Source organism: Hyperoodon ampullatus (genome assembly GCF_949752795.1).
Source record: "Hyperoodon ampullatus genome assembly, chromosome: 1".
Taxonomy (NCBI): domain Eukaryota; kingdom Metazoa; phylum Chordata; class Mammalia; order Artiodactyla; family Ziphiidae; genus Hyperoodon; species Hyperoodon ampullatus.
Genome location: NC_136914.1, coordinates 222,636,619 through 222,648,090, shown reverse-complemented (window position 1 = coordinate 222,648,090; position 11,472 = coordinate 222,636,619). Strand labels below are relative to the sequence as shown.

Sequence of the window (11,472 nt, the reverse complement as noted above, 5' to 3'; positions counted from 1 at the left end):
CCTGGGATGTGCTCCTAGGGGGTGTGGGTTGATCTGTGACTCCGCCCCTCTGCGTTTCACAGAAGTACAGGACCAGCCCCACTGGCTATAGCTTGGTCTCTGGCATTCGAGTACAAAGTATTATGACTCAGGCTGGTCCGTAATTGGTGTTTACAGCCCCGAAGTCAAAAGCGAGAGATCCAGATGCTGCCATTTACCACTTTCAGGAACCAAACACAGTTGTGCGTGTTGGCGTGCTTCCCTCAGAGGCGGGAGACTGTCCCATGGACTGGAGCAAATCCATCTCCAGCATTTGAGGAGGAGAGCAAGCGCCCAAGGGCAGGTCCCCTTGTAGCAAGTGGCAGCCAAGCCCGAATGACCTGTCATCCTTGCCCCCAGGGTGTCCAGAGAGTAAGGCTTCTTTTCTCCTCGTTTCAGGGCGTGTAGTGGCGTAATGCCCGCAGACTCCTGCGAGGGCCCCTAAGTTCTTAGAGGACCGCTTTGCCTTTTGAATCAGAGAGGTGCAAAGTTCGATAAAGAATGGCCCTTGTGGATAAGCACAAAGTCAAGCGACAGCGATTGGACAGAATTTGTGAAGGTAAGAGCCAGCGTGATTGGCGGTTTTTCACCAAAGACGCGTAGACCCACCCTGGAATCCTGCACCTGGTCTCCTAGCCAGGCTGCGACCCACACCCCACCCCCAGCACCTCCCACTGTCCCACACCCTCTGCCAGTGTCCTTGGTGGTGTCCTTGGTGTGGTCAGTAGGCCTGACCTTCAAGTAGGCTGAGGCCCGCTTCCAGGGCAGGGGTGGGGCTAGGATGGAAGTTGGGGGAAGCAGGCCCTGAGGTCCATTTTGTCCCAAGATCGTTTTGCACAAGAAAGACACTGCATATTAGGACCATCTTTTTTTTTTTTTCCTTAACTTGCGGAAGTTTCTGGACTTTATCTGTTTTGAATTAAAAGATTTACCAGCACAAATTCTGAGATATTCCTCAGGAGCCTGGCGTAGCCCCTCATGATCTGTTCATGTCCCTGGTATCTTTGAAAAATGTCTGGAAGTGTTTTATTCATGAAAGGAAAAATAAACAGAATTAAAATCTAGTGGAAACCTGGGGACAAAACTCTGAGATGTGGATTGAGCACCGTCCTCTCCTCGTTAGGGAGTGGTTAGAAATCCAGCGCCAGTGGACCTGGGCTTGGCGTGAAGTACTCCTAGCCGGCTGGTGTCCGTGCTGTTGGCTGGGTTTGGCTTGGCGTGGTTACCCGTGACCTCACTGCAGGGTTTCTCTCAGGAGGGGAGCCGCTGGGCGGGGTGGGGCTCAGCAGCCCGCCCCTGACCCCCGAATATGCTAGCACACCAGTTGGCCAGCTCACTCAGGCCCAGGAAAACATCTCCCAGGAGCCGTCCATATGGAATTGTTTGTAGATGTGGCTCAAGCTAGCGGTGTGGAGGCATTAAAGGCGTGTTCTACTGTGTGACTGTCTGCCCTGCAACAGCTCCGACCTAAAAGGATTTAGGAGCAATGACTGTCCCTCCACATCCCTGGGATTCTGCTGCAGTGTATAACGGGTTTGGGGTTCAAGGATTTATTATTTTTTTAATATTAAAAAAATTTTCAAACCTACAGAAAGACTGATAGAATAGTACAACGGACACTGACATTCCCATCGGCCGTATTTACCAGTTGATAACGTTTGTTATCGCTTGCTTTCTTTTTATAGAGATACGTGTGTATGAATGGATGGAGGATGGATGGATGGACTTTCCCAGAACCATCTGAAAGAAATGCGTAGTGCAGCAGTTTATTCTTAAGTACCTATGGCATGTATTAGAGGCTCCTTTCCTGCCTAAACACACCACCATCATCACCCCCAGGAAACTGGACCTCATTACAGCATTATCTAACATAGATGGCACATGCACATCTCCCCCACACGTCTGTTTTAGCTGGTTTGTTTGCCTGTGTGCAGAAACCAATCAAGGGATATAGGTGGCATTTAGTGTCATGTCTCTTTGGTCTCCTTAGTCTAAAATAATTCCCTGGTCCTTTTGACTTTCAGAAGCATTGACATCATTGAAGAGCCCAAGCCAGTAGGTTTGTACCATGTCCCACAATCTGGGGTCACCTGATTGTTTGGGGGTTTTTTAATTGTACTTCTGCCCTCCTGTGGAAAGGTGCTACATTTCTGGTACTGAGTCCCCATTCCAGAAAGCCCTAGTGGATCAACTTTCCAAGGTTAGTATCAGGAATGTCTGTGGGGCCCCACCCCCAACCCCAGTATTTATCTAGAGGTAGCACATCTGAGACAAGAATGGGATTGAAGCACCAGGGGCCTTTCCTCTCCTTGTCCAGGGCGGTCGGTGACAGCAAAACCATTGGCGGTTCTTTCTCACCCTCTCTCCCAGGCATGGTTCACCAGTCCCCAGCGTAGTTTTTATAACAAATTCCAGCATCTCCTTTATCCATGAACGGTGTTCCTGAGACAGTTGCAGTGGTTTGTTTTATCTTTAATTTCTCAATAGCCACTATCAAGCTACACGCATGACATAAAGTTACTCAAGTGTAATTTACAATCCATGATCCCAAACATCCACTTGGTGTCCCATGAAGTCTAACAGCTGTTCCAAGATGCTTCATTGGTGCTCCTTGTATTTATAAGCTGGTTTAGTGCCTTTAATGGTCAGGACAGGTGGTCAGGACATCCGTTTCCCAGGTGCTACCAGCGAGGTACAGAGCGGTCGGTGATTGGCACCCAGGCAGTCTGCTCTTCTGTATTTGGGCTTGCCCTTGAATCGGCACGTGGATTCCGTTATTTCTCCCTCCTGAAAGCCTCACACACCTCCATCCCTGGCTTTGGATGCTCACCAGTCTCTGTTCTGTAAACCTGAACTAACTGTTCTTGAATGTTCTCCTTGGAAGTCCAGCAAGCTCAGCAAACAATTCTCTCCTTCCCACCGCCCACACCCCAGGGACTTCCTGTATCTCTCTCTCTCTCTCTTTTTGTTTTTGTTTTATGATTAAAAGCATGAAGCTGCCCTGCTCTGCTGCAGGCTTGTAGGAAATGTGTCTTCATGCTCTTCGGTTTGTGGGAACACATGTTCCTTCAAATTCTTCCCTCCCGCCTGCTGCTAACCCCAGTGCAGATCCCTGGCTTTGGGTCCCAAGCCAGACAAGGCTTCTGATGCCCTCCAGGGTCTACTCCCCCACCCCACCCCAAAAATGAACCTTTTTTCTCCAGCTGAGCCAGTGTGGTGGGATCTGAGCATCACCCCTGTGCCAATACTGCTTCCAGAATCCCTACCTGCCTCCCAAGGCCCAGTCCCTTCCTCCCTGAAACCTTCCACAGCAGCCCTTGGGGTCTCTTCCTTCTGAACCGCAGTCCCCTTGTGACCCGGTCCATCAATCTTCATGTGCCCAGAATCTGTCTGCACCTTTGCGCCTCTAAGGGGATGTTTCTGCTCGAGATTAAGCAAAGTATAGAGGATAGCTTTGCTTCTCGCCACCCGAAGTCTACGGGACTCCATCCAACTCCGTCAGAATAATGGTCTTTCAAGCTGACTTAAAAGCCAGATTTTTTTCTTAAAGCAGTTCTTCTGTTTTGATATTTGTAATTTGTTCTCTGCTCTTTCCTGATGGCTGATATAAAATAATCCTAGAGTGCTGTTGTGTAAAGGTTTTATGGGGCAGAGTCTGCTGATAGACTGGTCAGACCAAATGGCAGTCTCTTCTTTTTGTTGTATAATGTAGGTCTTGGTTTTCCCCTGTGTTTAGTTTGCTGGCATAATTGAAATATTGCATTTATGAATTGCACCAGTCAGAGAGTTTTAATACGTAACTGCATCATGGCAGCACTGGTTTGATTTGCCCCAAGTATTTGTTGGCCAGAGAAGAGGGCTTGCTATCCCTCATCACTGCGAAAGTAACCCAGAAAAGCATTTTCTGGAGCCTAGGTTTGTAGAACTGTAATATACCACAATGGGCTTGCTGATGACTTTTTGTTACAACACCTTATTGTGTGTTATGGTACAATCAATCACTAAACACCATCCTTTCCTGTTGCTTTTGAAAAGGTAATTTGGAAAAAAAGTAGATATTTCATCTTACTTCATTTTGTTTGAATGTCTCATATGTGTGGGAAAATGGTCCTGAGGATTATATCAGCTGAGCTGTAATCAGTCCCCTTCAGCACATAATTCAGGAGAGGACTTCTTTCCTCTGCAGGAAAAAAAGAAATGATATGAACCTCCTTTTAAATGAACAGTCGAATTCAACATTCCTTACCTTTGGGATGTTCTCATGAGAACAGGGAATAAAAGGCGGTGAGGAAGATGGAGCGGGTTGGTTGGATGGATGTGGGAGAAACAGAGGCCAACCTCTATTGTCTATTAAATTGTCTAATAAACCGGTGTCTATTAAACACATAGTTATAAATCCTGGGACTCTTTGTCCCCAAGAGGACGAGAAAAGTCAGAAAATGCTGCAGGGCTGAGGTGGAAGAAAACTTTTTCCCCAGTGTCATTGTGCTCTTCTTAACGGGATGAGCTTGCCATTGTGAAAGTACGTCTCAGTGGACCGTTCCCCCAGGAAAGTTCATTCGTGGTCCCAGAATATTCAAGAAGCAAAGTTGCTGTCTAAGAGCTTCTAGGTCGTCGAGATGGTGGGAGTGGGGAGGGTATCCAGGCCAGCTGAGTGCTCCCTGCTGGGAGGACTGGGGTTGGGGGGCGGATCTCATTGCCTGGCTCACACCCATCAGAGCCCACAGGGCAGGATTGACCTGTATCTCCCCACGGGAAGAGCATAATCTATAGACTCAGGCCAGAATAATTTTGCCTTTTATTTGTATGCTTTTTGTTTCACCTGTCTTAAAAAAAATGCATGATAGAATCACTACTTGTTTTGTTTTCTAAAGCACTCGGAGCACCTTACCAAGAAACAGCGTCGAGACCATCTATAGGCAGTCCACGATTATTTCTAATAAATGTCTTTAAATAGCCCCAAAATGTAGATCTTAAAAATGGGATTCATAATGTTGCTATACATTATAATTATATGTTTGGATCAGGCAATTATGTACATTTCCAGTTATTATGTGATTAGTGATAATTACATTAGCTATGTAAATATACAATAGTCAACCAGACATGACTTAAGAACTCTGTAGTATAAATGAATATAATGAAGCTACGTTGTGCTCAGGCAAAGGATCAGAAAAGGCAGGGGGAATGGTCAAGTTGAAACTTCATAGACATTGTTTGTGAGGGATAAATATCCATATTTTGTCTTATCGGGCCCTGGTTTTAAGATAAATTTGGAGAGCGGCCCCTCCCCTGGGGTTCCCGCTGTCACCCAGGGATTGGGTCCATCGAGTACCCACACCTGGCCTTCAGCTTTCTGCAGATGAGAGTCAGGTTCCATGTTGTCTTATTTCTCCATTGTTCCTCATGTGTGAAATGCAGATTCTTTGCACTTGTTGATTTGCCAATGGGCTCTCACCTCAGTTGGTGGATTTTTTTAAACTCCCCACATTTTTCAAAGCAGCCTGTTATGGCTGCTCTGTTTCCACTTTGGGTTTGGGGTGTGGTGGCTTCACTCCATGGCTGGGTGTGGGGGTTTGTCAGTGTCTGGGTTTTGTTTTGCGGCTGTTGCTCTGGCTCTGGCGCCCGCTGGGGAGGGTCGTGCTCTCCCCCAGGTGGGTGACACCTGTCTCTGTGGCCTTTGGGATCACGCCTCCCGAGTGTGAGCTGCCTGCCTCGTCTGCTTTGCTCTGGGTGCGTTTCATTTTGGTCATTTGCAACCTTGAGGAAAGAGGTCTGCTCCAGGCCTAACGAGCACCTCACAGGAACCAGGGTTCCAACACCTCCAGGCCAAGCCTCCTTTGTCAGAGTAGGTCTGAGGACAGCAGAGCGACCTGGCTTTGCAGAGCTGGAGGCCCGCAAATGGTGCCCCACGTGAATTCAGAGGCTGTCCCACACAGCTCAACCTAATCACAAGCGTTTGGGGTGACTGTGATGCCAGAACTCCAAGATGCACTTTGCTGCCAGCTTCCCGCCCTCTGATCCCTTTTCCAGAACCTTACAGATGACAGGCGTGGAGTGAGCCTCCTGTCCTGACTGATTTATACTCAGCTCGCCAAACCATTATTTGATGAGCATCCTGAACACTGATTAACTCCCTTGCTCTGGAGCTCAGGCGTGCCCTCCGTCTCCAGAGAGGCCTCGGGCGGCCCTTTTGAAATGCGGGCTCCCCTTCCAGGTCCGGGGAATAACCTCCTGGGTACCAGCAGTGGGGCTGTGCAGTAGCCGGGGGAGCATGTTTTGGGCATCGCTGCGCACCTCCTCACTGCCGTCTCCACACTTCCTGTCCTTCTTGCGTGGACATCAGAGGGGCTGGAACACCCATCAGCTTGTTTCCCAAGTCCTGGTTGGAAAGATGTATGTGCCCAGAGGGTCCTCCCTTCCTGTTCGCACCCTGGAATGGGTGAAACAGACAGCGTGGACGATCAGTCCTTTCTTATCCTCAGAAGGTCTTTAAAGCCCATCTTCTTACTGTACGATCAGGGCCCAGGTGAGAAGCAGCACTGCGGGCCGGGACAGTGTGGGTCCCTGCCAGGCAGTGTCGGACGTTGGGGGCTGTCCTCTTCCTCTGCTGTCTCTGCTCAATGCCCACTGTGCCCAGGTCCTTGCAAGTGAGGGCTGTGCTTGCTTCGGCCTGGACCTGGGCTCAGAGGCTGGGGCGGCCGTGGGTCGGGGCTCCCTGGTGGTCGTGTGCACCCCTGTCCTTTTCTCCATCACAACATACTCTCCCTGAGGGCGAAGATTGGCTGTTGCCACCAAGTCCTGTTCCTCGTACAGAGTCCTGTTCTACAGGTCAGTGTTTACAACCCGTGAGTCAAACAGATGAGCACGTGATGAATGCAGGAAGGACATGTCAGGAGGGGACAGGGCTCTGCCACCTTAGTGAGAAAACCATGGGATGTCTCTGCAGGTGGATTCATGCCCTGGATTTTTGGGTACTCTCACCTTTGATAGGTGGCAGATTTCTTTGGACTGGGGACAGAGAGACAGCGGGGGATTGAGGAAGCTTCCTGGAGGTGGGTTATTTGAGGTGGACCCTGGCGGGTGGAAATGACTGGGGCGTCAACCAAGGTGAGAGGAAGCCATTCCTGATATTCGGAACCCAACAGAGATGAGGGGTCATGACACAGGAGTGTGTTGGGGTGAGAGTGGCAACGTCAAGGGGGAGTCGGGGGTCACCTGAGATGCTGAGACTTTGCAGGAAGAGCTGTTATTGGAGGGAAGCAGAGGTCACTGAGCACCAGCCGGAGGCGGACTTTGTGCCCGGTGCTGTCAAGGATCCAGGAAAGCCTTTGCAGGTAGATTCTGCCCTGTGCTTTGCCCAGGCCCTGCGTCCGACCTGGGGTCTCAGCTCACACTTTCCGCTTCACCGGCACATTCAAAACATGCCATTAAAGAGACTTTTGAATCCCATAACGTGGGAATCAAGCCTGATTTTCATAATGCGGCTCTCATTAAGTTTTATCATCTAGTCAAGAAATCAAGTCAGGAGCGATGCGCAAGCCTTTGTTTTCACTGAAAATGGCTAAATCGTGAGTTACGGGAGGCCTGGGACTGTTCAGAGGGCAGCTCATTTGGTTGCAAGGCCCCACCTCGCGGCTTGGGTTTTCTCTGGAGGGTTGTGCTGATGATGTAAAGCCTCCCGCTCCAGGTTGGAAATTAGGAGCCCAAAGCCTGCATCCAAGAGCCTCTGATGCTGCGTCGATCCTGGGATCCCTGAAATATCTGGTCGGTTATGCTAATGTTGTCTCTGTACTCACGTCAGTTAGATAGACGGAGGCTGTCTTAAAGCCCTGCCAGACCCTATTTGCTGTTTTACTGGTGTACTTGGGGTTTATGTCCCCCTCTCTGATTCAGACTAGCCAAGTAAGTTGCTTTGGTAGGGGACACTGTGGGGACAGGAGGAAGGAAAACTTTTTTAAAGGCAGAAAGCTGTTTTTAAACATAAATTCTAAAGCACTTGACAGAAACAAAAACCCAACACAGCCTGTACACATTTAAAAGTAGGAAGTGGGATGTCATGGGCCTATTTTTGGCCGTCTCTGCCGGAAAACAGAGTATAACCCACTAACCTCAGCAGTGTCCCCCAGGAGATGCTGCCCCGTGGAGGGCAGAGGGCGAGGGTGCTGCAGCGGCTTCATCCTGGCAAACAGCAGGCGCAGGGAGGCATCTCAGGGGCTTTCTTATTTCCACCTTTGCTTTCAGAGCTGCCTTGGGCTCCTCCTGGCCCCAAGGACTGGAGAGCCAGGGGATGGAAAACCTCAGACTAGTGTTGGTCCGGCACAGGGAAGGCCGGCCAGGTAATGCTCCAGAGTCTCCTCCTAAGAAAGGGGTAAGTATCCCTTGCCGCCAGGCCGGCGGAAACAACACAGCTGTCAGGGGACAGGCAGTTAGACCCAGTGACCTTCATGTGAGTCTGGCCTTGAGATTCGCTGAGTCCACCATATGCCTGATTGTTGTTATTATTTTGTTTGTTTTAAAGAAAGAAGTGAGGACTAGACCCCAGAGCAGTCCTTCTATTTCCCATTCTTTTCAAGCAATTTCCCAGGTCATCGTGTTGATCAGAACATGAAATGCTTGTGGGCAATCTGCCCGAGGACTGCTCGGTGGAAGGGATGGATGGTCGTCTGCCTCCTGGATTTCCTTCCCTGCTTTTCTGGAACTGTCTAGGTCATCTCAGAGTTTTCAGGTCTCTACAGTTGTGAATTGATGCCTTATGTTGCCCAGGGAATTCAACCATCGGCTTTGGGGGGATGTTGCTTATAGCCTTGTGGTTCCCGTTCAGATGATTCTATAGGATCAGCTTTACCTTGGGTTTATTTTGTCTGCAAGAGAATTTGGATTGCCTGTTCCTCAGTTTTCAGAAGATGGCTTTTTCCTTTATGCAATTTTCTGTAGTGAGACTCTTTGCAGGATTAAAAAGTTAAGTCTGAGAGACTCATTAATCTTTCAGAAATTGATCCCATCTCGCTTTATTTAGTCAACACGAGATTTTTCAGAAAATCAGCCCTTTCCTAAAGACTGCATGAGCTTTAAAAAAAAAAAAAAATTCTGCCAGAGTGTTTAGAAAAGTGCAAGTCCAGTTACAGGTGTTTTTACCTAACACAGGAAAACATCTGTCATAATATTTGGCGGATTGCAAAGCTGAGGCTGCGTGAGTTTGGGTGGCTTCCAAGCAGAATGGGTCGGAAATTGATGGAAACGAGCCTGGGCCTCCTGGTTCTGGGGTGGAGGGTGACGCCTCCCTGAAGCTTCTTCTGCTCACTGCTGTTCTGCCCTGGCATTACACCTTCTCACCTTCTCAAAAACCTGCTCCTCGTTGCTTAGGGGCCATGCTCTTAGGTAGTCCTGCTGAAGTGGAGGGCTCGAACTGCTTCAGTTCATCCGTACTCTGGGTGAGTTACCAACAGCCACCCCGCTGCAAAAAGATTCGGCACAGATAACTTCTGAAGGGACACGTCTGCACCACAAGTGACGTTTTGTAGCATTAACTCCACCCCATGTTGTGTTTCTTTATGACAGGAAGGAAGAAAAAGGAAGCATCGAGGTGGTATAATACTGATGACACCTTAGGCTGGTGCCATCTGTTGGCTCAAGTCTGGGGGCCCTGACTCTGGCAAGGGCCCACTGCGCCTCGTTTCGAGAAGTTGAGGCAATTGTCTGTTTAGGAGTTACTTTCTGATACTCAAGTGGTTAATTTTATGAGTGACCTTTATATTGGGGGTTTTGGGAAACCTTAGGAAAATAACAGAATTACTTTGTTAAAGAGGTTCCCCTTGTCCAGCACCGGCAGGACTGTTACTCCAGGTCGGCGCAGGGAATTCCAGAAAGCAGAGCGTTGGCTTTTGGAGTTTGAGCTGGGTCCTGTGCACCGTGGCCCTGGGCCCGGTACCTAAGCTCTGCATCCCAGCACCTGGGATGTGACATAATCATTCCTGCCTGTAGAATCGTTCATGGCCAAAACACCCAGAACAAGGCCTGGTACAGACTGAACAAACGTTGGAGCCCTCTAATGAGGATCCTGTAAGGAAAAGATGATGTCAAAGATGCCCTGTTTTCTGGTCACCTCGAAGGGTCAGGCAGGACCGCTGCAGCCCTGCCTGCCCAGCTAGCCGTGTTCTCTGACCAGTGGTGGAAGGAGGGAGGTGGCAGGGAAAGCGACAATGGGATGGAACCCCCACTAGGAGGCCTCAAAGGCCCCTCTTGGCCAAAAGAGCCAAGACCGGGAGGAGTGGGGGTGACAAGGCCAGCGTGGGCTGGAGCTGCCGGAGAGGTCACCAGGTGAGTGTCTTTTCTGGGGTGAAGGTGTGTCCCGCCTGATGCGTAGACCAGACTTGTTCTCACACAGTCTTGTCTGCTTGTCGTCCTTTTTAGAAGGGTTACCGCCGAGACTGCCCCATCTTTCTCCACCCTCCCCTTTCCGGAGGGGAGGAAGCTGCGCCTGGCTCTGAACAGTGCCCCAAAGAGAAAACCCGTCTGCCCAAAGCCGGGAAGGGATCTGCTGTAACCAGATAGTGCTGTTTCCATTGAGTTTGGGGCTCTAACGTTTTCCTGTCCTTCTTGATGTATCTTCTAAGTGAACACATCCTCAGGCTATCGGTGGGACGTGTAAATATTGCCTTGTTTGTGGCCAGGCCCGTTGCCTCTGTCACCTCTGCCCGGGCCTTTCAGCCCATGATGGCAAATGTGCCAGCAGAGGAATTAGAGAAATTGGCACCAGCAGGCTGCTTTCATACATGGAAACCCAGCGTTTTGCAGTGTGGCTCGTTCATTTTTCTCTTTTTTTCCTGTCATGCATCCTAGGAGACGGAGGGGACTGGGGGAGGATTTGAGTCTCTTTGCCATCTGCCAGGGCTTTTTCCCAGTTCACTTGAGGCCCTATTGGCATTTTTGGGTCAGAAATAGAGGCCATGGTTTGTGTTCCAGCAGCAGACTGGGGTCCCTGTGCTGTGTCCCCAGGCAGTGCCTGGGCCAGTTCCTCCTCAGTAGTCAGTTGGGGGTCACAGAGCTCTGGCTTTTGGGGACCAGTGCTCTTTGGGGAGTAACATTGGTTTAAACAGAGCTTGTCCCAAAGTTTAATACGTACTGCTCAGGATGAGGGGGCACTGCCCTTTTAAACTGTCTTGCGTTACCGTGTGCCTCTAGTTCCCGGAAATGGATTTGTACCCACTTTCCTCCTCACAGTAAATTTTCAGTATTCCTCATTCAAAAAAAAAAAAAAAATTCTTTTTTAAACAGTTAATTCTCTTTAGCTAAAGATTCTAGTTGCATCTTAGGTTGAGGGACATGTGGGTGAAGACGAAACACTCAAGTTTAATGGCTTCAACTATGCAAATTGTCCCATTTTTTAACGTTCTAACTGCACACAGCCCTTGTAGCCTCACGATTCCCAGCTTTTGTTTTCGTTGTGAATTC

At 49.4% G+C, this 11,472-nt stretch overlaps 1 protein-coding gene across 1 annotated transcript in view; it reads left to right on the top strand.

The window, feature by feature from the left end:
- Nucleotides 1-519: 519 nt before the first annotated feature.
- CTBP2 (C-terminal binding protein 2) overlaps nt 520-11,472 on the top strand; it is a gene marked incomplete at its 5' end in the record, with an annotated part of 51,286 nt that continues 40,333 nt past the window's right edge. The window contains one exon of the mRNA XM_079715322.1: nt 520-577. Within this exon, the coding sequence (XP_079571448.1) occupies nt 520-577 (58 nt within the window). The remainder of the gene's footprint in view (nt 578-11,472) is intronic.